This window comes from Mercurialis annua, linkage group LG6, assembly GCF_937616625.2.
Source record: "Mercurialis annua linkage group LG6, ddMerAnnu1.2, whole genome shotgun sequence".
NCBI classification, from domain to species: domain Eukaryota; kingdom Viridiplantae; phylum Streptophyta; class Magnoliopsida; order Malpighiales; family Euphorbiaceae; genus Mercurialis; species Mercurialis annua.
This window is the reverse complement of record NC_065575.1, coordinates 1,029,827-1,050,567: the sequence shown is the minus strand read 5'-3', so window position 1 is coordinate 1,050,567 and position 20,741 is coordinate 1,029,827. Positions and strand designations below refer to the sequence as shown.

At 37.4% G+C, this 20,741-nt stretch overlaps 2 protein-coding genes across 2 annotated transcripts; both read left to right on the top strand.

The window, feature by feature from the left end:
• Positions 1–3,160: 3,160 nt before the first annotated feature.
• On the top strand, positions 3,161–5,361 carry LOC126686926 (uncharacterized). The gene is made up of 2 exons (XM_050381231.2): positions 3,161–4,705; positions 4,786–5,361. The coding sequence occupies exons 1-2, from the start codon at positions 4,193–4,195 to the stop codon at positions 5,278–5,280; spliced, it is 1,008 nt and encodes a 335-aa protein (XP_050237188.1). The 5' UTR covers positions 3,161–4,192; the 3' UTR covers positions 5,281–5,361.
• A 6,552-nt stretch (positions 5,362–11,913) lies between these two features.
• On the top strand, positions 11,914–13,068 carry LOC126686935 (glutathione S-transferase U7-like). Its single transcript, XM_050381239.2, has 2 exons — positions 11,914–12,294; positions 12,607–13,068. Exons 1-2 carry the CDS (start codon positions 11,983–11,985, stop codon positions 12,967–12,969), a joined length of 675 nt encoding a protein of 224 aa, XP_050237196.1. The 5' UTR covers positions 11,914–11,982; the 3' UTR covers positions 12,970–13,068.
• Positions 13,069–20,741: the final 7,673 nt, after the last annotated feature.

Sequence of the window (20,741 nt, the reverse complement as noted above, 5' to 3'; positions counted from 1 at the left end):
TATGTTTAGTCAATTTAAATTAGATTACTATAATTTTTTTAATTTTTTATCTAATCATCCAATATCCAAGCACCGTGTTGGTGATGATTAATATGGATTTGAGTCGGATAAAACTATTTAGATTATAGAATATTTCCATCGAATTTTACTATCACGACTACCTTAGTTTATTTTAATGAGAAAACATTATATATGCCCTTAACATTTAGTTCAAAGATGCCCTCATAGTCTAGAAAAATACATAAACACTCTTGACGTATAAAAAAAAAGGAGCATTTATACCATCGAACATAACATTGTTAACATTTTTTGAAAAACAAATTACTACGATACCCCTCATATTTGACATAATTTTACATTTTAATCCTTCTTATTTGAAAATTAAACGATATAACCTTCCATTTTTATTTTTTTTCAACGATTTAATCCTTCCATCCATTTTTAGTGTTAGTCAACCAAATCAACTGAACTATACGGTCCCCCACTTTTATTTTTATCAATAATTTAGTCTCTCACTTTTGTTTCTGTCAACAATTTCATCTCTCATATTTAAAAATTGATTTACTCCTATGTCCTTTAACTTCGTTGACTAACACCAAAAATGGACTGAAGGACTAAACTGTTGCGGACAAAAGTGAAGGACCACATAGTTTAATCTTCAAACATGAGGGACTAAAAATATGAATTATATCAAAGACCTCATAGTAATTTGCTTTTTTTTTGAATAAGCCAATTATTATTATTAGTAGTAGTTATAATACTATAAATAATTATTAATTAAAATATTATTAATAATTAATTTAATTATTATGTAAGGTTTTGGAAGGTAAGAATAATATTGTTTAAATTTAACTTAAAAAAATAATTATAAATATTTTAAATTCATTAACTATAATTAAGTACTTAAATTTAGAGAATGACCTTTACATTTTCTGTTTAGATAAAAAAAAATAACTGATTCAAATACATAAAAATTTGGGGGGTTTTGCTAAAGTATTAAAAACTTTGTCTTTTTTGCCATTTGATGTAAAATTAAAAGAGTAATATAATTCTTTATTCTAATTTTTTTGGACAACTTCCAGGACCATAAGAGCATAATTGATTCTCGAATCAAATGTTACGGGTTTATATAATTTGTTTTCCTCAAAACAAATACATCATTTAGTTCCAGATCAGCGACTTCTTCATAGATGTTAACGATGCTATGTTTGATCCTTGGGTCAGAGTTTAAGGCATTATATAACCCTTTTCTTAATTTAATATATAGAATTCCCAACCGCGTTAAAATATTAGTTTTTTTGCATAATTGCTAAATTTGTTTTTCAAAAATGATGAATCAAAAAACACAAATAATAAATTAAACTCAAACCAGTTTATTTTTTATTTATTTTTTGATATTATTGTGATCAACATACAAAGAAAATACTAAAAAAGACACCAAAATGCAAAAAAAAAAAACACTTAAGGAACACCTAAAGAAAACTTAAAAAACACCATAATAACAGTCGACAAAATACACCGAGAAACACATAAAAATTTAAAGTACCCCTAAAACACTAAATACTCATACAATAAAGTTAACAATTCACTGATTAACATTGAACATATCACGTATTGACCGCCTTTGACCATGGCTGACCGTCAGTTACCAGATTTTTTCCGACTAATTATGACGATCAATCACCAGGCTCTAGCGATATCTTTTTTTTTTCTAGTATTTTCTAATGTGTTATTTAAATTCAGTATTTCTTATAAAAGGAAAATTAAATAAAATAGAGCAAATAATTCTAAGGTAATACCATAATTAATAGTGATACACCTTGTCTCAAAATCCTACTTAATAGTTTCTCACTTTCAATTTCGTTAACTATTAAGCCTCTCCATTAATTTTAACACTTACTTTAAAACGATTTTCTATTCCGCTTTCAATTTTGTTAATGATTTGGCCCTCACTTTTAAATTTATTAACAATTTAATACCTCATTTTTATATAATTTGGTACCTCATTTTCAGTTCAATTAATAATTTGGCACCCCAAATTAAAAGAAGAACCTAATAGTTAACTCAATTAAAAGTGAAGGTCCATTAAGTAGAATTTTCAAATAAGAAATATCAAATGTTAATTATGATAAATGTGGAGGGCCTCATAAAATTTGCTCAAAAAAAATGTTTAACTAGTCAAATATGGAGTGTCATATTTTAAAATTTTATAATGGTTTTGTAAATAAATTTTAAAAGATGATAACTGATGGAGTCTGCCTTCTGAACCGGTGAGTGAACCTGCAAAACAGGGTAGAAGCTAACCGGACGGTGGTTGTCCGATTAACTCTCCGATGCTAAAGTCAGTCTAGAGCTTTGAGCAGCGTTTTGAGTATGTGAATGTAATTGTGATTCTAGGCATACCTCGTGCTCCTTTTATAGTAGTCGAATATACCTAGTAGAGTTGTATTAGGCAGGTGAATCCTACTTTGTAGGGATTCGGCCGTATCGTAGGGATTCTCCTGATTTGTCGAGATCTACCTTAATCTGATAAGAGTCCTATTTAGGAACGTCTTCCTAAATAGTCTTATCTTCCTAAAGTAGAGCTTATCCTTCCATATGTAGTGTTTGTGTCCAAATAGGACAATATTTCCATATTCAGTCGTTTACCCGAATCCCGGACCTGACGCGCTCTTGGCGGATCATGTGGGATTCGGTCTTTATTAGTGTATTACCGAATCTTAGAGATTCGGCATCTCCTCCGTATCTTTCGGTCTTCAGGGGGAGTCCGGCGTCGCCTGAGAGTGGATCCCCTGCAACTCGGCTCCATTATACTTTCAGTAGGATTCGGTATCCATCATTAGCCCCCCCGCAAGTGAGCTGAAGTAGTTTGGCATTTATGCCTTAGTGGATTTTAGCTCTTTTGGAGCTGAGTTTTTTTATACGGGCGAGTCGTTTTGTATTCCGGGCGAGTCGTTTCATATGTTTGTGGGCGGCGTTTCATCTTTAGTGAGATTCTGCGTTGCCACGTGTTGTCCATCCGTAGACGGTTATGACTGGATGAAGGACAAGTGTCTTCGTGCGCCATTAGTTAGTCCTTATTTGTAATTATGGGATCTCGTCTTTTCAGTTTCTTTGGTTTAGGCTATATGATTGTTCATTTTCTTCAATTATTCTTTCTTCAACTTTTGCTTTCTCTGCGCTCTGCTTAGACTTTCGATTTCTTCAAGCTTTCTGTGGGTTTTCTTCTTCTGCTGTCAAGATTCCTCGTTTTCAAGTTGCTCCTTATCTTTCTTTTGATCCTGCGTATTTGCTAGCGAGGTATTTTACCTTTTCTCTAATTTAATTTCTTGGTAGTTTTTCAGTTTTCATTTTATTCCTTCTGTTCTTCGTCTTGTTCTTCGTCTTGTTCTCCTTCTTTTCCCTTCTTTTGATCTTTTAGAGTTTTAATTTTATCATCATTCCGTGTTTCCCCCCCATTTTAAAAATTTTAAAATGTCAGAAGTAACTGAGGGGGCGAAGGGTGCTCGTGACGAGCTAGAATATACCCGGAGCTCCTTGTCAAGAGAGCAGATACTCGGTTATGCCGAGGATTTTAGCTTCCCCGGGTCGTATGTTATTCTGAGGCCGGCGAAATCGTATCGGGCGAATCATAGCACGGATTCGCCTTCTAAGATAGTAATTTTTCATGAACAGCTTTTAGCGGGTCTAAGGTTTCCCTTAGAGTCTTTAATCGTAGAGGTCTGTCATAATTTAGGTGTTCCTTTGGGTCAACTGCATCCGAACGCGATTCGCCTTCTTTGTTCTTTTATGGAATCGTGTAGGGTTCGGATGCAGGAGCCTTCGCTTGCTCTTTTTAATTATTTTTATGTTTTCTCCCGCCGAAAGGGTGAGGAATTTATTTTTGCTGGTGGTCGACCGAATCGATCCCTTTTTAGTCTTCCTTCTTCTTTGAAGGGTTGGACCCCTAAGTTTTTCTTGGTTCAGCACTCTTCTTTCTCCTCTTTTTCGCGGAGTTTTACTTCTAGTAAGGTTTCGCTTACTAACGTACCTGATTTGGATGATGGGGAGAAAGACTTCGCCCAGTCTTTGCTGTCGGATTGTCGTTTTGACAAGCCCAAGTACAGCGTTCTTTTAGAACAGTATTTGAGTCGTCGTGAGATACTTTTGGCGGGTCTTCCTTTAGAAGGTATTTTTCTAATCTTTTGTTGTTATGTTTTTGTTTTGTAGGATGTCGACTTCTCTTGAACATTTGCTTGACAATTTTCATGTCGATATGACTGTAGATATGGGCGAGGTCACCAGCGGCGTTCCTAATCCCTCTACAATCGCCGTGCCGAATCCGACGCCTGATTCGGTGAATCCTGATCTTGATCCCGCTTCTGGCGATCAAGTTCCTGCTGCGACTTCCGAGTCGCCTCTGCTTCCTTCGAAGGAGTCAGGTCCTTCTCTGAAGGGGTTGCCTACTGCTGGCCAGAAGCGTCCTGCTGAGGACCAGGCTGGGGCTTCTACCAAGCGTCCCAAGAAGAAGAAATCTTTTGGGGTGTCTATTGAGGAGGCGCCTCGGTTTGCTGCTTGGGCGGACGCGCAAAATCCGCCTCGTCTTTCAAACGTCGCCATTCTTCATGCTTGCATGGAGAATATTATGATAAAAGAGGACATTGAGTCCATTGATCGCGAACATGGCGATAATTTGGCTGAGTTCGCCTGTCTCGGCGGTTTTTCGGTATGCTTCTTTCTTTTTTATATTATGATTTGCTTCTCCTTTTTTCTTTTGTTTTTCTTATTTGTTGTTTTCTTTCGCAGGTGGTCCAGTCCATCGCTGTTTTGGAGCGCCGCCGAAGGGATGCGGTGGATCAATTGAAGAAGCTTCAGAGAGATTCCGAATCCTGGCTCTCCGAGAAACAAAAGATGGAGGAGGAGGCTGGCGAGGCGACTGGTCTGATCCAACAGCTGAGGTCCTCCGTATCTACCAAGACTCGGGAGATTTCCGCTTTAGAGGCTCGGGTTCGAACTTTATCCGAGGAAGTCGAGTCTCTACAATCTTCTTCAGGTGCTCTCCCTAAGGAGAGGGATGATCTGAAGAAAGAAGAGGGGCGTCTCCGCCGGCGATTGGGTGACTCTGGGAGCTTTTATTCCCAAGTCATGACACAATACCGGTTGGCGATCGGGGCAAAGCTGCGGGAGCAGAATCCTGGCGTCGATCTTTCTGGAGTCAATCAGTTGGATCCTGCTTCTTTGGCGAAGGAGGTGAAGGCGAAGCTTGATAAGCAGAAGCAAGATGCTTTGAATAAGGCTTAGTTTTTATTTTCTCCTTTTTGTATTTTTTGCTTTTTAGTATTTTTTGCTTTCGCCTTTTTTTTTGTATTGGATCGTGGCGGATCCTTTGTAATTTTTCTTCTGTGAATATAATGATCTTTTGACCATTGCTTTTCTTTAGTTGTAGAGTTAATCTAAACTCGTTTGTTATTTTGAGAAGTTAATCTAAACTTCTGCTGGTGTGATTTATTTGTAGGTCCGAATGGATCCTTTTATTTATTTGACTCGGACGAGTCTAAATTATTTTTTAACTAAGATTCAAACGACTCTTGTTAAATTGTATGTATTAGGTCTCGAGCGAGCCTATAAGGTTTGTTTCGCCAAATCGCCTTTTATTTCAAAAATGGAAATAAGTACAAGCCATGAATTTATTGATAATACTTTCTCAGGTGTTCTACATTCCAATATCTGGGTACCATGGACCCAGTTATTGTCTTTAGTCTATATGCGCCTTTGCCAGTAGCTTCTTCTATGATGAAGGGGCCTTCCCAATTAGCTTGCATTTTCTTTACTCCTGCGTTTCCTCTGCCAACTTCCGCGTTTCGTAAGACCAGATCGCCTCTTTGAAATTCTCTAAAATTCATTCTTTTGTTATGGTATTTTGCGGCTTGCTTCTTGTATGTAGCGGCTCGGGTTACCGCTTCATCCCTTCTCTCCTCTAGTAGGTCTAGACATAGTCTTGTTCTAGCCTCATTGGTTTCTTCTTCTAGATAGTTTACTCTGATACTGGGTATGCCAATTTCTACTGGAATTACTGCTTCAGTGCCGTAGGCGAGCCTGAAAGGTGTTTCGCCAGTTCCTTTTCTAGGAGTTGTTCTGTATGCCCATAGAACGCTGTATAATTCTTCTACCCAGTTCTCCTTGTACTGAGAAAGTCTCTTTTTTATTCCTTGTGCTATGGTTCGGTTGGTGACTTCTGTCATTCCGTTTGTCTGGGGGTGCGCCACCGAAGTAAATTTCAAATTGATCATTAGTCCTTTGCAAAATGCCTTGAACCGCTTGCAATTGAATTGTTTGCCGTTGTCTGCTATTACAGTGTGGGGTATGCCGAATCGGCATATTACTTCGTTCTTGAAGAATTCCTCTACTTTGGCTGCGGTGATGGTTGCGACAGGTGCTACCTCTACCCATTTTGTGAAGTGCTCTATTGCGACGATTAGGAATTTCGCTTGATGTTTTCCCGTTTCGAACGGTCCAACTATGTCAATCCCCCAAGTGGCGAACGGCCATGGGCTTTCCATTGATCCTTGAGGCACTGCCGGTACACGACTGATGTTGTCGTGTCTTTGGCATTTATCACATTTCTTGACTAATGCTTTTGCGTCTTCTTTGATGGTCGGCCAGTAGTATCCCTGGAGTATTGTCTTTCTTGCTATGGTAACTGCTCCTTCGTGCGCGCCGCATATTCCTTCGTGGATTTCCTTTAAGATGGATTCTCCTGTCTGAGGCGAGACACACCTAGACCATGGATGAGTTAATGAGGTTCGGTAAAGAACTCCATTGTGAAAAGAGTAGTTGGCAGATTTTCTGATGGTGCGAATGGCTTCGACTTTGTCTGTTGGTAATTCGCCGCGGTCTAGATATTTGATCAGTGGAGTCATCCAGGAGTCGACCTCCTCGATTGCCATGACTTCTGTTTTTCTGGTGCTTGGTGATTCGAGAATTTCCTTTAGCTGCATTTTAGTGAATAGATCTCCGAGTTCTGACGCTGATTTGGCGATGGCGTCGGCTTCGGTGTTTTCCTCTCTCGGGATTTGAATGATTTCCCATTGTCCTCCTTGTGCTTCCAGCTGTTGAAGCTGTGTTTTGACTTGACTCAGGTATTCGATCATCCCTGTTTCTTTGGCTTGATATTCTCCCTTGACCTGATTTACCACCAGCTGGGAGTCGCTATAGATTTTTAGGATTTCCGTTCTTATTTCTAATGCGAGGCCGAGGCCTGCAATTAGGGCTTCATACTCAGCTACATTGTTGCTGGCGGCGAATTGGATGTTTACTCCATATTCGATCTTGATTTTTTCGGGTCCTTTGAGGATGGCTCCTGCTCCAGCTCCTTTTTCATTCGATGCTCCATCTACGTGGAGTTCCCATACCAAGGCTGGTTTGGGTTGGCCAGTCTCGGTTGGAGTTATTTCTGCTACGAAGTCCGCCAAAGCTTGTGCTTTCAGAGTTGGGCGAGGTTCGTATCTTATGTCGTGTTCGCTGAGTTGGATGGACCAGTGGACTAATCTTCCGGAGGTTTCTGGTCGTTGGATCGCCTTTCGCAATGGTTGATTTGTCCTTACCACAACGTTGTGACTTTGGAAGTAGTATCTCAGCTTTTTAGCTGTGGTCAGTACGGCAAGTGCCATTTTTTTGATCTCGGGGTATCGTGTCTCCGCGCCCTTCAGGACTCGACTAATGTAGTAGATTGGCTTCATCTCGTTATCTTCTTCCCTTACCAGCACTGTCCCGATGGTCTCGTGCGTGGTGCTGATGTATAGGTATAGCGTCTCCCCTTTCAGCGGTCTGCTTAGCAATGGAGGGGTGACGAGGAACTTCTTTATTTCTTCAAAGGCGTTCTCGCAGTCTTCATTCCATTCAAATTTTTGTGTTCCTTTGAGGGCTTTGAAGAAAGGCAAGCATCTTTTTGCTGAGCAAGACATGAATCTACCGAGTGCTGTGATTCGCCCGTTGAGTTTTTGAACTTCATTTATGCTTCTTGGTGCCTTCATGTCCATAATTGCTTTGATCTTCTCGGGGTTTGCCTCTATTCCTCTTTGAGATATCATGAATCCCAAGAATTTCCCGCCTTGTACGCCGAACGTGCATTTGTCGGGGTTCAGCTTCATTCCAAACTTATTCAGTATGTTGAATGTTTCTTCCAGATCTTTTGCATGGGTCTCTTCCTTCTCGCTCTTGATGATTAGGTCGTCTACGTACACCTGGACTCGCTTTCCTATCTCGTCTTTGAACATGAAATTCATAAGTCTTTGGTATGTTGCTCCAGCATTTTTCAAGCCGAAAGGCATTGCCGTGTAGCAGTAAGTTCCTCCCTCCGTGATGAATGAAGTTTTTTCCTGGTCTTGCTCCTTCATCTGGATTTGGTGGTAGCCTTGAGCTGCGTCGGCTAGGCTATACATCGCGTGTCCAGCAGTAGAGTCCACGAGTTGATCGATATCTGGGAGAGGGTAGCTATCTTTAGGACACGCTTTGTTTAGATCGGTGTAATCCACACACATTCTATTTTTTCCGTTGGCTTTCTTTACGATCACTACGTTAGCTACCCATTCGGGGTAGTGGACTTCTCGTATGAATCCTGCTTTCTCCAGTTTTTCTACTTCTTCAGCGATTATTTTCTGTTTTTCTTCCGAGAATTTCCTTTTCTTTTGCTTCACTGGGTTCGCCGCTTCTGCTACATTTAGATCATGAGTAATGACTTGGGGGTCTATTCCGACTATTTCTGATGCGTTAGCAGCGAAGGTTTTGACGTTGTTTTTCAGCATGGCCGTGATTTTGCTTTCGATCTTCGGGTTCATGTTTGCGCCGAGATTTACTCTTTTCTCCCCGTCGAGTTGGAGTTTCTTTGTTTCGCCTTCTGGTGTTGTTTCTTTTTCTTCGATGTCGTGATTAAGGATTTCTTCTATTGCCATTGCTTCGCCTGATTCTTTTATTGCTTGCTCGTAGCACTTTTTCGCCTCGGCTCGGTTTCCTTGTATCGTGATAATTCCTTGTTTCGTCGGTATCTTCATGGTTAGTGCCTTTATGCTTGTTACGGCAGCTGAGTCGTGGAGGAATGGTCTCCCCAGTATTGCGTTGTATGGCAGGTCGATTTCTACGACGCTAAACCGTGTAGGTAATTCCTCGCTTTTCCTTGTCCTTCCTAGCTTGACGTCAAGGGTAGTTGTTCCGTTGGGCTTAATCGGCAAGCCCCCAAATCCTACCACAGGCGTGGCATTTCTCTTTAGTTCCGCTAGGTCTCCTCCTAGGCTTTCGTAGGCCTTTTTTGTTATTAGGTTTATTGCGCTTCCTTCATCGATCAGGATTCTCTCAACGTTCCAATGTTCGATGATCATGGCCACTACCAGAGCTTCGTTGTGCTCTTCGGCTATTCTCCCGAAGTCCTCCCCGTCAAAAGTTACTGGAGGAGGAGTTGAGAGTTCTGTTGCTTTTCGTTTTCTTTGTGACGTTTGGTTCTTCAGGTTTACTCTTTCAGAAGTCATCTTCTTCAATGAGATTTGTTTTTGAGTTCAGAAAAGCTCCTTCTTTTGAAGTTTAGTTAAGCTTTTCCCATAGACGGCGCCAATTGATGGAGTCTGCCTTCTGAACCGGTGAGTGAACCTGCAAAACAGGGTAGAAGCTAACCGGACGGTGGTTGTCCGATTAACTCTCCGATGCTAAAGTCAGTCTAGAGCTTTGAGCAGCGTTTTGAGTATGTGAATGTAATTGTGATTCTAGGCATACCTCGTGCTCCTTTTATAGTAGTCGAATATACCTAGTAGAGTTGTATTAGGCAGGTGAATCCTACTTTGTAGGGATTCGGCCGTATCGTAGGGATTCTCCTGATTTGTCGAGATCTACCTTAATCTGATAAGAGTCCTATTTAGGAACGTCTTCCTAAATAGTCTTATCTTCCTAAAGTAGAGCTTATCCTTCCATATGTAGTGTTTGTGTCCAAATAGGACAATATTTCCATATTCAGTCGTTTACCCGAATCCCGGACCTGACGCGCTCTTGGCGGATCATGTGGGATTCGGTCTTTATTAGTGTATTACCGAATCTTAGAGATTCGGCATCTCCTCCGTATCTTTCGGTCTTCAGGGGGAGTCCGGCGTCGCCTGAGAGTGGATCCCCTGCAACTCGGCTCCATTATACTTTCAGTAGGATTCGGTATCCATCAATAACTAATACATTTTTCTCTAAAATATTTTTAATAAAGATAAATTTATTTTATATTAGTCGCTAGTGGATTTTAGCAAAATTAATTATCATTGTTGAGCATTTTTTTTTTAAATAAGGCAAACTACGGTATATGAGATTTGAAGTTGGAACCTCCTATCTCATGCAACAAAAAGAACTTGACCACTAACATCATGATTTTGAATTTTTATTATAGGTTTTTTGTTGTATTTTTGAAGGGTTAATGTCTAAAAATTCACCAATTTTACATGTTTTCTCATTTTAATCACACGGTTTAAACTTATATATTAATCTAGAATTTCAAACTTATATTTTTTTTCATTTAAATTACCGACAATCGAGAATATATTTTACTCATATTTTTAAGTACTTTTCTTTGGGATTATAAGCAAAGTTAAATATTATGAAGTTGAATTTTGCTGTAGAGTTAGCTAGTATAGACATCTAACTGAATATTAAAATAACTATTTAGAAAAAATAAAAGTTATTGCATTGAAATTATTAATAAATTGGATAAAATTTTAACACATTTGTAAAAAGTCAAAATATTTAATTGTTGGCGCCATTAAACATTTTTGAAAAATAAAAAAGTAAATGTTATTAACTTATTAATATATTAAAAATTAAAATTTAATTATAATTGTTAATAATATAAATATTTAAATTTCAAAATTAATATTATCTATAATTTGATATTGTTGGTGGATAGGCAGTAATGAATCATTAATTTCAAAAAACAAAAAATATTTATGAGGTATTCTGAACAGATTCTAACTATAAAACAACACTTTTAAACATTTCACATTTATATTAATCTAATTTCGAGCCGGATAGGTCTTTTATAAAAGAAAAATTGTAATTTTAAATTTTAGACAACTGTATACATATATACGGTGCGAATTTACAACCTCACTTAAATTAATAGAGCATTTTACAAATTCATATGCCTTTTAAAATTAGCGACGTAAGCTTATTGTCAAGTCTTGCACGGAAGATGCAAAAGTCCATTTCCAAAATAAAAATAATTAGATCCCCCCAATGTTATATTCAATCTTGGCATCTATATTTATATCTCACAGATCAGATATATGGAGACCACGACTTGCACTAAATCTAGTCATCACTGACCAGAAATTTATAGATAGACCGATTTTATTACGTCATCCGTAAATTAAGCCACTCATAATATAACACCTCATTAAAAGGATGGCAATATTGTAATATTACCATTAAAATTTGATTGTATTTATTGTACAATAATTATCATATTGCCATCATTTTAATGAGGTTGCACTATAAATGGTTTAGTCTACAGATGACGTGATAGACTCGGTCTACCTAAGACTTTTTCCATCACTGACATCATGTCAACTTTAAAACATAAAGTATTTTAAATTATATATATATATATATATATATATATATAAAAGTTTCGTCCTAAATTATGAAAAATGAGATATTTTTAATTATTAACACTGTATATATTTAAAACTTATAAATTAAAATCAATCAACTAACATTTAATCAACTAAAGACAACGTTTTTTAATTTTTTAAGTTAATTAAGATTTTTTTTTTATGTTAATTACTCTTCGATGAAGATCATTTATTTTGTACAATTTAAAAGCTAATTGATCTAAAATAAAAATAATTATATTAATTGATTAAAATAATTTCGAATATATGAATTGTTTTTAACGCACAAATTTAAAAACTACCATGATCTTACCGTATATATATAATTAGAGTGGAAGAGGCAAGGCAGAAGCAACTTAGAAGCCAAGAAATGGGAGAAGAAGTGAAGGTGATAGGGATGTGGGCTAGCTACTTTAGTTGGAGAGTAGAATTAGCTCTAAAATTAAAAGGCATAGATTATCAATTTATAGACGAAGATCTATCCAACAAGAGTCATTTATTGCTCAAATCCAACCCTGTTCACACAAAAATTCCGGTTCTGCTTCACAATGGTAAACCCATTGCAGAATCACTGGTTATTCTTGAATACATCGACCAAACCTGGCCGGATCATCCCATCTTGCCTAACCACCCTTACGATAGAGCCATAGCTCGTTTTTGGGCTAATTTCGTCGATGATAAGGTAATTGAATTTTTCAGCTCATTTAGTTTGGATTAGAAGTTATAATCGTAGCTAAATTTTTAAGTTTTAATTTAGTTTGATAATACAACTTTAGCATTAGTGTAATAGTGTTGGTTGGTCCGTTTTGATGACTCTTTATGAATTAGCAGCTTTGATGACTCTTTATTGCACTTTGATATGCATTAAAATTGTATTATCGAATTCTTTTAAAAAAATATTATAATACCGGATTGAAATATTGAACAGAAAAAAAAAATTGCTTGGACTTTTAAACCCTATATTTTCCTTATCGGCTTCTATTAATAAATGCAGATCCTGCAAACAATTTACAAGATTGCAATGGCTAAGTGCAAGGGAGAAGAGTTAGAGCACGAAAATCAAGAATTATATGAGAGTTTGAAGTTGCTAGAAAACGAGCTAAAAGGAAAAGAATTCTTTGGAAATGAAGAAATTGGATATGTGGACATTGTGGCATTTGTTGTTGCACATTCGTTTCAGTTGATGTTTGAAGTTCTGCAATTAGAATTTATCACTGACGAAAAATTTCCAGTTTTAAACAAATGGCTCGAAAAACTCCGTCAAATTGATGTGATCAAAGAGTTCCTACCGCCGAAAGACAAGCATGTCGCTCATATCAAAACTCGTGTTGAAATTATAAAATCTACTTTCAATTAAAAATTTAATGTCCTTTTCTCTAATTTTTATGCTTTATTTGGTTGTTTTTTTGAATTACGTTGCTAAGTTGGATAATCAATAAAATGTTGGGTTGTTCAATTTAATATCTTCGATAAATTTAAATTAGGTTTCAATGAATTCAATTTTATCTTTTCATTTTATAACCATCCAATTTCGATCCCTATATTGATGTTGTTGACTAATATGCAATGAAAAAGTATGTTTAGACTTTAGAAAGCCAGGACCTTAATTTTTTTTAAAGCTAAACCCATTATGAGAACCTATATTTTAACATGTTTTTAGAAAAAACTTGCCGTAAAAATATTTTTTCAAGTTCTTTTACTTATTTGATTTTTAATATTTACATCTTTATTTATTTTCTTTCAATTTATTTACTTATAATAATATTATTTTGAGCCTAAGAAGAGGGTATGAAAATCAAAAGTTAAATAAGTAAAGAGAATAGAAAAAATAACTTTACGGTGAGAGTTTTCTGAACAAAAATAATAAAACATTGGAATCTCGAAATGATTTTTACTATTTTTAATAATTGCATTGTTTAATAATTCTTACCTTTTCGACTTGTTTTTGTTTACACCAAACTTTCAAAACTATCAATTTTATTAAATGTCTTTTATATTTAACATGTAGTCTAGATTAGTTTTTAATATATTAAAAAAATATTAAAATTGAGACTATATATCAAATATAAGGGATAGATTTAAAAAAAATTCATAGAAATTTAAATTTAAAAAATGATTGTAATTTAAATTGAAAATAGAAAAACAGAGAGTATGACGATCTTAAAAATTGAAATGTAAAAAAAACAATTCGAAAATAGATATTTTTAAATGATTAATAATTTTTTTAATGTATTTATTGTTTTAGAAAGCAACGGAAGGTTGGAAATTTTGAATTCTCATCCCTAATCAATACAAATTGATGTGCTCATCAATGACGAACATAGGAGATCAGTCCAAAATAAAAAAAGTCAAATAACTTTTGCATTAATAAAGTGGGTTTACTGTAATTAAATCTTTAACATCTATCTATACTATATATAAAAGCACGAATGGCGAGGGACAAGCAAATTTACTGAATAATCCTTTCTAGTTTACTACTAAATAAAAGTTTTATAGTCATTAACTAATTAGTTATTTAATTAATCACTATTGCAATTAAAGTCCTAATTAGAATAGGTAGATAAATTATCTCCAATTTAGTTTTTAGTATTTTTTTTTTTTTGAGAATCAAGAATGCGCTTTATTAAAATCAACAATCGCTTACAAGCTCATTGACCGGAAAAGGAACACTTCCGTCGAAAACGCAATCCCTACCAAAGAATAAACCCCATTTGGCTAAAGCATGAGCCACTTGGTTACACGAGCGGTTAACAAACTGAAAAAGAACCTCTCGTCCCTCACATTCGATAAGACAATCATCAACCATAAGCTGCATATAATCATCAGCTGTATAGGGATATCGAAGTCTATTAGCTACGTTGAGGGAATCCATCTCACACACCACGTTCCTGAAGTTTAAATCACCCGAGATCCTCAAGCCAAACATAACTGCTTTGGCTTCTGCATAATCAACGTTGGTGCAGCCATGCAAAAGTGAAACGCCACTTCTAACCACCTTACCCGACGAATCCCTACACACAGCGCTGAGTACTGCAAGGTTCTTCACTATCCATATCGCTGCATCAGAATTAATCTTCAGGTACTGCAAAGGCGGAGGGGACCATATCTGGTGTTCGGCTGGCTTCAAGTTTCTCTTATCTTTATCACCACCACCTGTAGATAACAAGGAAGGAATGCAATGGAATATTAACGAGGGATCCAAACGATGATTTCCGAAAACTACGTTGTTCCTATCGTTCCAAATCACCCACAGTGACATGATGAACTGTTGCAACTCCTCTTGCTTCAACGAACTGAACATAACAGCTAACCACTCCGGCATGGACCTGCTTTGAAGCCTGTCCACTCGCAGATTAAGAGGCGATAAAAGCCATAATCCCCGAACTACATCACACTCTTTCAAACAATGCAGGGTTGTTTCCTCCTCCGTAAAGCAGCGCGGGCAAAAAATAGGAATCTCTATCTTTTTCTTCACTAAATTGGCATTGCAGGCTAGGGTATTGTGGCTGATGTTAGCAAAAATACTAACTTGTAGTAATCCGGAAATACGGAATCGATCCCACGAAGACAAGAGGTTTAAAGTGAGCGAATATGTAAATGGAAATTCAATTCGGAAAGCAACGATCAATTGGAATTATAGTAATGACTATGGAATTTAAAACTAGTGAATCACACTTTAAGCAATTAAAAACTAAAGCAATTAATTAATAAACGGGAATAACAATAGGAAAAAGCGTCTAGAGGTTGTTAAATCATGCCACTAACGAATCCTAGAAAATTGGGTATAATAGTGTTATCGGCTCGGGTCAAGTTTTTCTAGATTGCCTAATCCGCTCTCTCGAGTCCGCAATTAGGTCTAATTGAGATTAGATTATCAAGTTGACGTCTAAATCGCTCTCGCGTAATTAGAAGTCAACAATGTCAATCTAATCCAATCGCGAAGCTAACTTCTAACCACCTAATCCCTAAACCGCCCTAGCGTGATTAGATTTTAGGTTTGTGATCAACTAAGTCCGTCTAATTAATTGACTCTCGCCTAATTAACTAGTCTCTAAACATAGATTAATAGATCAAGTTAATCTAAGCATTAAGCCCCAATAATCACAACAAACTCCCAACACAAATCAACCCTAATCAACTATTCAACTAATCATGGCAATCATCAACAACCCCCAAACAAGGAGTTTAGCTAGCCATTATCAAAACTAAAGCAATAATTAAACAAGAATTAAACATACTATTAAGATGTAGAAAGATTACCTTTAATAAGTAGAAGAAAAACATTCAACAATAACTATAATAATGAAGCTTGAATAATAATAATCTTGCATTAATCACCAAAGTTAAGAACAAGAATCTGGAATTAAAGCTAAGAACAATTGTATCTAAAAATCTGAGAATAGTAATAGGAAATGGGGGCTACAAATCTAAATCTAGTGCATAACCCTAAAAAGGGAAAATAAGGTACCCTTATATAGTACTACCCAAAATAGGGAATAAAAATACAACCCATCTAGAATGTTTGGCCCAATAGGGAAAGAATCCAAGAAATCTGAGCTCCCTCAATTACTGTGGTCTCGAATCGAGACACTCAACTTATGAGTGTGTCTCGATTCGAGACACACTAAGCAGAACAATCTGCTTATAAAAAACTTGTGTCTCGATTCGAGACACCCATTTAAGTGGGATGTCTCGATTCGAGACACCTCTTCAGAAGGGGGAGGATTTGCTTCTTTTGCCTCCGGCTTTCGCTTCCGCTCAATTTCCACTATTTCGGCCTCAAAACTCTTCGTAATGCTCTTGATTCCCTGAAACATAAACACCCTCTATAAGCTAATCAATTCCATATAAAAGCGGGGTGACAACACATAAAAGCATACGAAAAGACATCCTAAAGATAGGAGTATTTCACTCCTATCAGCTGATCCGCCAAAGAAAATGCTTGACCTTCGCCGGGATAGGAACCTTCCATATATTCTTCCATAAGTCATCACACCCATTATCATTTGATGAGCCAACTTCATTACAACGAGCCATATTCACAGCAACATAATACGCTGATTTGACAGTAAAAATACCCATCTTTGTATGAGGCCAGAAAATCTTGTCCGGTGGCAGGCGACGTGATATGGGTAATTGCAATATGTTCATCGAATCAGTTTCTGAGAAAACTTGTTTAACACGAGCAACATCCCAACCTTTGTTCACCTCATCAATAAAGTAACTTACCCGACAATCATCATCAGGGATAGAAGCACCTAACGGTTTCATATATCGAGCATTCGTGATCCAATTATCACTTTTAGCTCGGATAGAACTGCCATTACCAATTCGCCAGGCCAGTCCCGAAGTCAACACTTTGCGCCCTTCAATAAAACTTTGCCAGACATAGCTTGATCTCCGCCCAATAGAAGCACTAAGAACATCAGAGTTTGGGTAGTACTTTGAACGGAAAACTTGCCCACATAGAGAATCCGGATGTTGATGCAACCTCCAAACTTGTTTTGCCAACATCGCTAGATTGAAAGCTCTAAGATTTCTGAATCCAAGACCTCCATGTTTCTTCGCTTTGCACACTTTTTCCCAACTAACCCACGGAATCTTTCGTTTATCATCCGACCCACTCCAAAAGAACCTTGCCGTGGAACTTTGCAACTCGTAGCAGAACGAAATGGGTAAGGCAAAACAACTCATTATGTACGTAGGGATGGATTGGGCTATCGACTTGATCAACACCTCTCTCCCGGCCTTTGATAAAAAGTTCTCCTTCCAACCCGCTATTCTCTTGTGAAGTCTATCCCGAAGGAAAGAGAAAATCGGCTTTCTTGCTCTTCTAATCATCGTTGGCATCCCAAGATATTTCTGGAAATGATCTACCTCTCGCACCTCCAGAATAGTGCCTATAACATCACGGCTCTGACGAGGAATACCCGAACTGAACATCAATTCAGATTTTTCAAAATTGACTAACTGACCCGAAGCCTTTTCGTATCTATTAATTGTCTCCTTTAAGTACATACATTCCCTAGTGGTTGCTTTTGCAAATAATATGCTATCATCCGCGAAGAATAAGTGGTTTATATACGGACCACCCCTACAAACCTTGCTACCCGACAAAGAACCATTCTCAACTCCCCTACGAAGCAAAGCTGAAAAACCTTCAGAACACAAAAGAAACAAATAAGGCGAAAGCGGGTCTCCTTGTCTTAAACCGCGTTGCGGAGAGATTAACCCATGTGGCTGCCCATTAATCATGACCGAAAAGGATACCGTTTTGACACAGGTCATAATTAACCGAATAAAGTGTTCAGGAAAACACATTTTCCTCATAACTCCTTCCACAAACGACCACTCCACTCTGTCGTAGGCTTTACTCATGTCGAGTTTGATCGCCACTGTTCCCCGCTTACCCTTCGACCGTTTCGCCATCGAGTGGAACATTTCAAAAGCTACAAGCGCGTTATCCGTAATGAGGCGCCCTGGAACAAACACACTCTGCGACTCATGGATGACATTATCAAGAACCCGCTTAAGTCTATTGGCTAGAATCTTCGAAATTAGTTTGTACACAACATTACATAAACTAATTGGTCGAAAGTCTTTCATGGAAGTTGGTTTAGCAACTTTTGGAATTAGCACAATATTTGTATGGTTCATACCATCAGGCATCACACCATTTTCCATGAAATTAAGGACACATTTAACCACATCCGAACCCACCACTCTCCAATACGACTTATAAAACATAGCTGACATACCGTCTGGGCCAGGGGCCTTAGAAGCTCCCATTTGCTTCAGAGCTTGCGTGATTTCCTCCGAGCAATAAGGCAAATTAATATCGGCTGCCTGGGAATCAGAAATCGCCAAATTAATGCAGCTGACCACACTATCCTGATCTGAAGGCCTCAACGTTGCAAACAGATGCTGAAAATAGTTGATAGCCACACGTTTAATACCTTCCCCCACTTGCCAACAATCTGCTTCATCTTTAATGCGGAGAATCGAATTATTCTTTTTTCGGTTTGAAGCCTTTTGGTGAAAAAATTTAGTGTTTCGATCGCCACTTTGTAACCAATCCGCTCTCGACCTTTGTTTCCACAACATCTCCTCACGAAGCAGCAATTCATTTAATTCGGCCTGAAGCACAACATCTCCATTTTGCGTCTCATCTCCCCCCTTTCTTGCAAAATCTTCAACTCCTCAGATTTCTTCTTGATTGTTTTCCTGACACTACCCAGATTGTGATAGGCCCAGTCCTTCATCCTAGATCCACATTCACGTAATTTTTCCATTAAATTGCTGCTGTTGTAGCCATTTTCCCAAGCTTGAGTCACACACTCTTCAAAGCCCGCATGCCTCATCCAGAACTGTTCAAACCGAAAAGGTTTAGGAACGGTTTTTTGAGACTCCACTTTAGTACATAGAATAATAGGGCAGTGGTCCGATTGAATTCTTGAAAGATGAGAAACTTGCCAATCCGTATACATATCCTGCCATTTAGAGTTAGAGAAAAATCTGTCCAGCCTCACTTGGATTAGATGATCTCCGGATCGCCTATTTGTCCATGTAAACGCACTACCCTCAAAACCCATATCCGCCACACCACACTCCTCGATAGTAGATCGAAACTCGATAAGTTCCTTCTGATCTCGGATTCTACCACCCAGTTTCTCATTGTTATACAAGAACAAGTTGAAATCCCCAAACATAAGAGTCGGGCAGCTCTTATCCTCACATAAACGTTTCATCAAGTCACATGTAAGGTGTTTATTGTTCCCTTCTGGCCAACCATAGACACCCAGACCCTTCCAAGTTGAATCCAGCACCATATCCGTCACAGAAAAATCAATATGATTAGCCGAATAATCATTAATCCTAACATCCAGATTATTGTTCCAAAAAAGAGCCATACCTCCTCGTCTACCATTAGAGTCAACAATAAACGAATTAAACGTCATAAAACTTCTACAAATAATATCAAACTCACCACGGGAGAGTTTAGTTTCCATTAAAAAGAAAATATTCGGGGAATTAGATTGAATTAAAAATTTGAGCGCCCGTACCGTCCAAGGATTCCCCGCTCCTTGGAGGTTCCAACTTAATATTTTCATTGCATCCGGCGGGACTGCTCAGCAGTCTCCACCGATATCTCAATGTTACCAAACTGATCCGATAACCCATCTCTACCTCTCTTCGAGAACAAATTAACCGAATCATGTGCCTCCTGAATCAAGTGTTTAGGGTAAACAATTAAACTCACATCGTGCTTATTCACCATAGGCTTGCTTTTAGTCCCGAACTCGACTATTTGGTTCGGTAATCAACAACTATCATATGGACTTGTGAGGGTTGTAACTTGGCTTATGGGTTAGGGGTAGGTAGATTTGGATACTTGGCTAAAACTTAATTTGAACGACTCTTTTCTAATATACTTTCGACCTAGCTCGGATTTTCAACACTTGTGAACTTTTGAATTATTATTTTTTTTATTTATTGCCTTTGTTTATTCTTTCTTTCTTTTCTTTTCTTCATTTTCCTCTTTTTCTTTTGTGTTTTTTTTTTTTTTTTTTTTTAATTTATTTTTCTTCTTGAAATCGTTTTTATTCTTTCTTTCTTTTGATTTTCTCGAGGCAAATTTCTTATTCTTTTAACATTTTCACATTTCTTTCTAGTCATCAAGCTAGTGTCGCATTTTTCTCATCATTAAGTCATTCAAATCAAATTGGGTGTTTTAAGAGGTAAGTTGTTGAAAGGAGTTGTGTAATTTGTGTTTTGACAAAGAAAGGCTTAGGCTCAAAATGGTGATTCTAAAGGTAGAGGGTAGGCTTTTAAGTGATTTAGTTCAAAAATTTGGGGTATTCCTAAATGCCATACTCATCTAGTCATTAACACTCAACCTTTATAGTTTTGAACGGACACCAAGCAAGTTCTAGGAATCTAGCATGCAATTGACACTCACAACAACAATTAGGCTCAAAAATCACTCAATAAAAGGGTGTCATGCAAAAAACTCAATTCCTATGAAAACATGCCAACATCCTCAAATTTTCAACAATGGCACAACTTATCACATTACAAGCACACATCATGCATCCGTATTAAGCACTTCAAACTTATCAAAACACAACA

What these genes read in the sequence shown, in the direction of transcription:
- LOC126686926 (XM_050381231.2), top strand. Translation starts at nt 4,193, where the DNA reads ATGTTTTTGTTTTGTAGGATGTCGACTTCTCTTGAACATTTGCTTGAC. An exon ending in CCTGTCTCGGCGGTTTTTCG is followed by an intron (nt 4,706 to 4,785) that starts GTATGCTTCTTT and finishes TTTCTTTCGCAG; the next exon opens with GTGGTCCAGTCCATCGCTGT.
- LOC126686935 (XM_050381239.2), top strand. Translation starts at nt 11,983, where the DNA reads ATGGGAGAAGAAGTGAAGGTGATAGGGATGTGGGCTAGCTACTTTAGT. An exon ending in CTAATTTCGTCGATGATAAG is followed by an intron (nt 12,295 to 12,606) that starts GTAATTGAATTT and finishes TAATAAATGCAG; the next exon opens with ATCCTGCAAACAATTTACAA.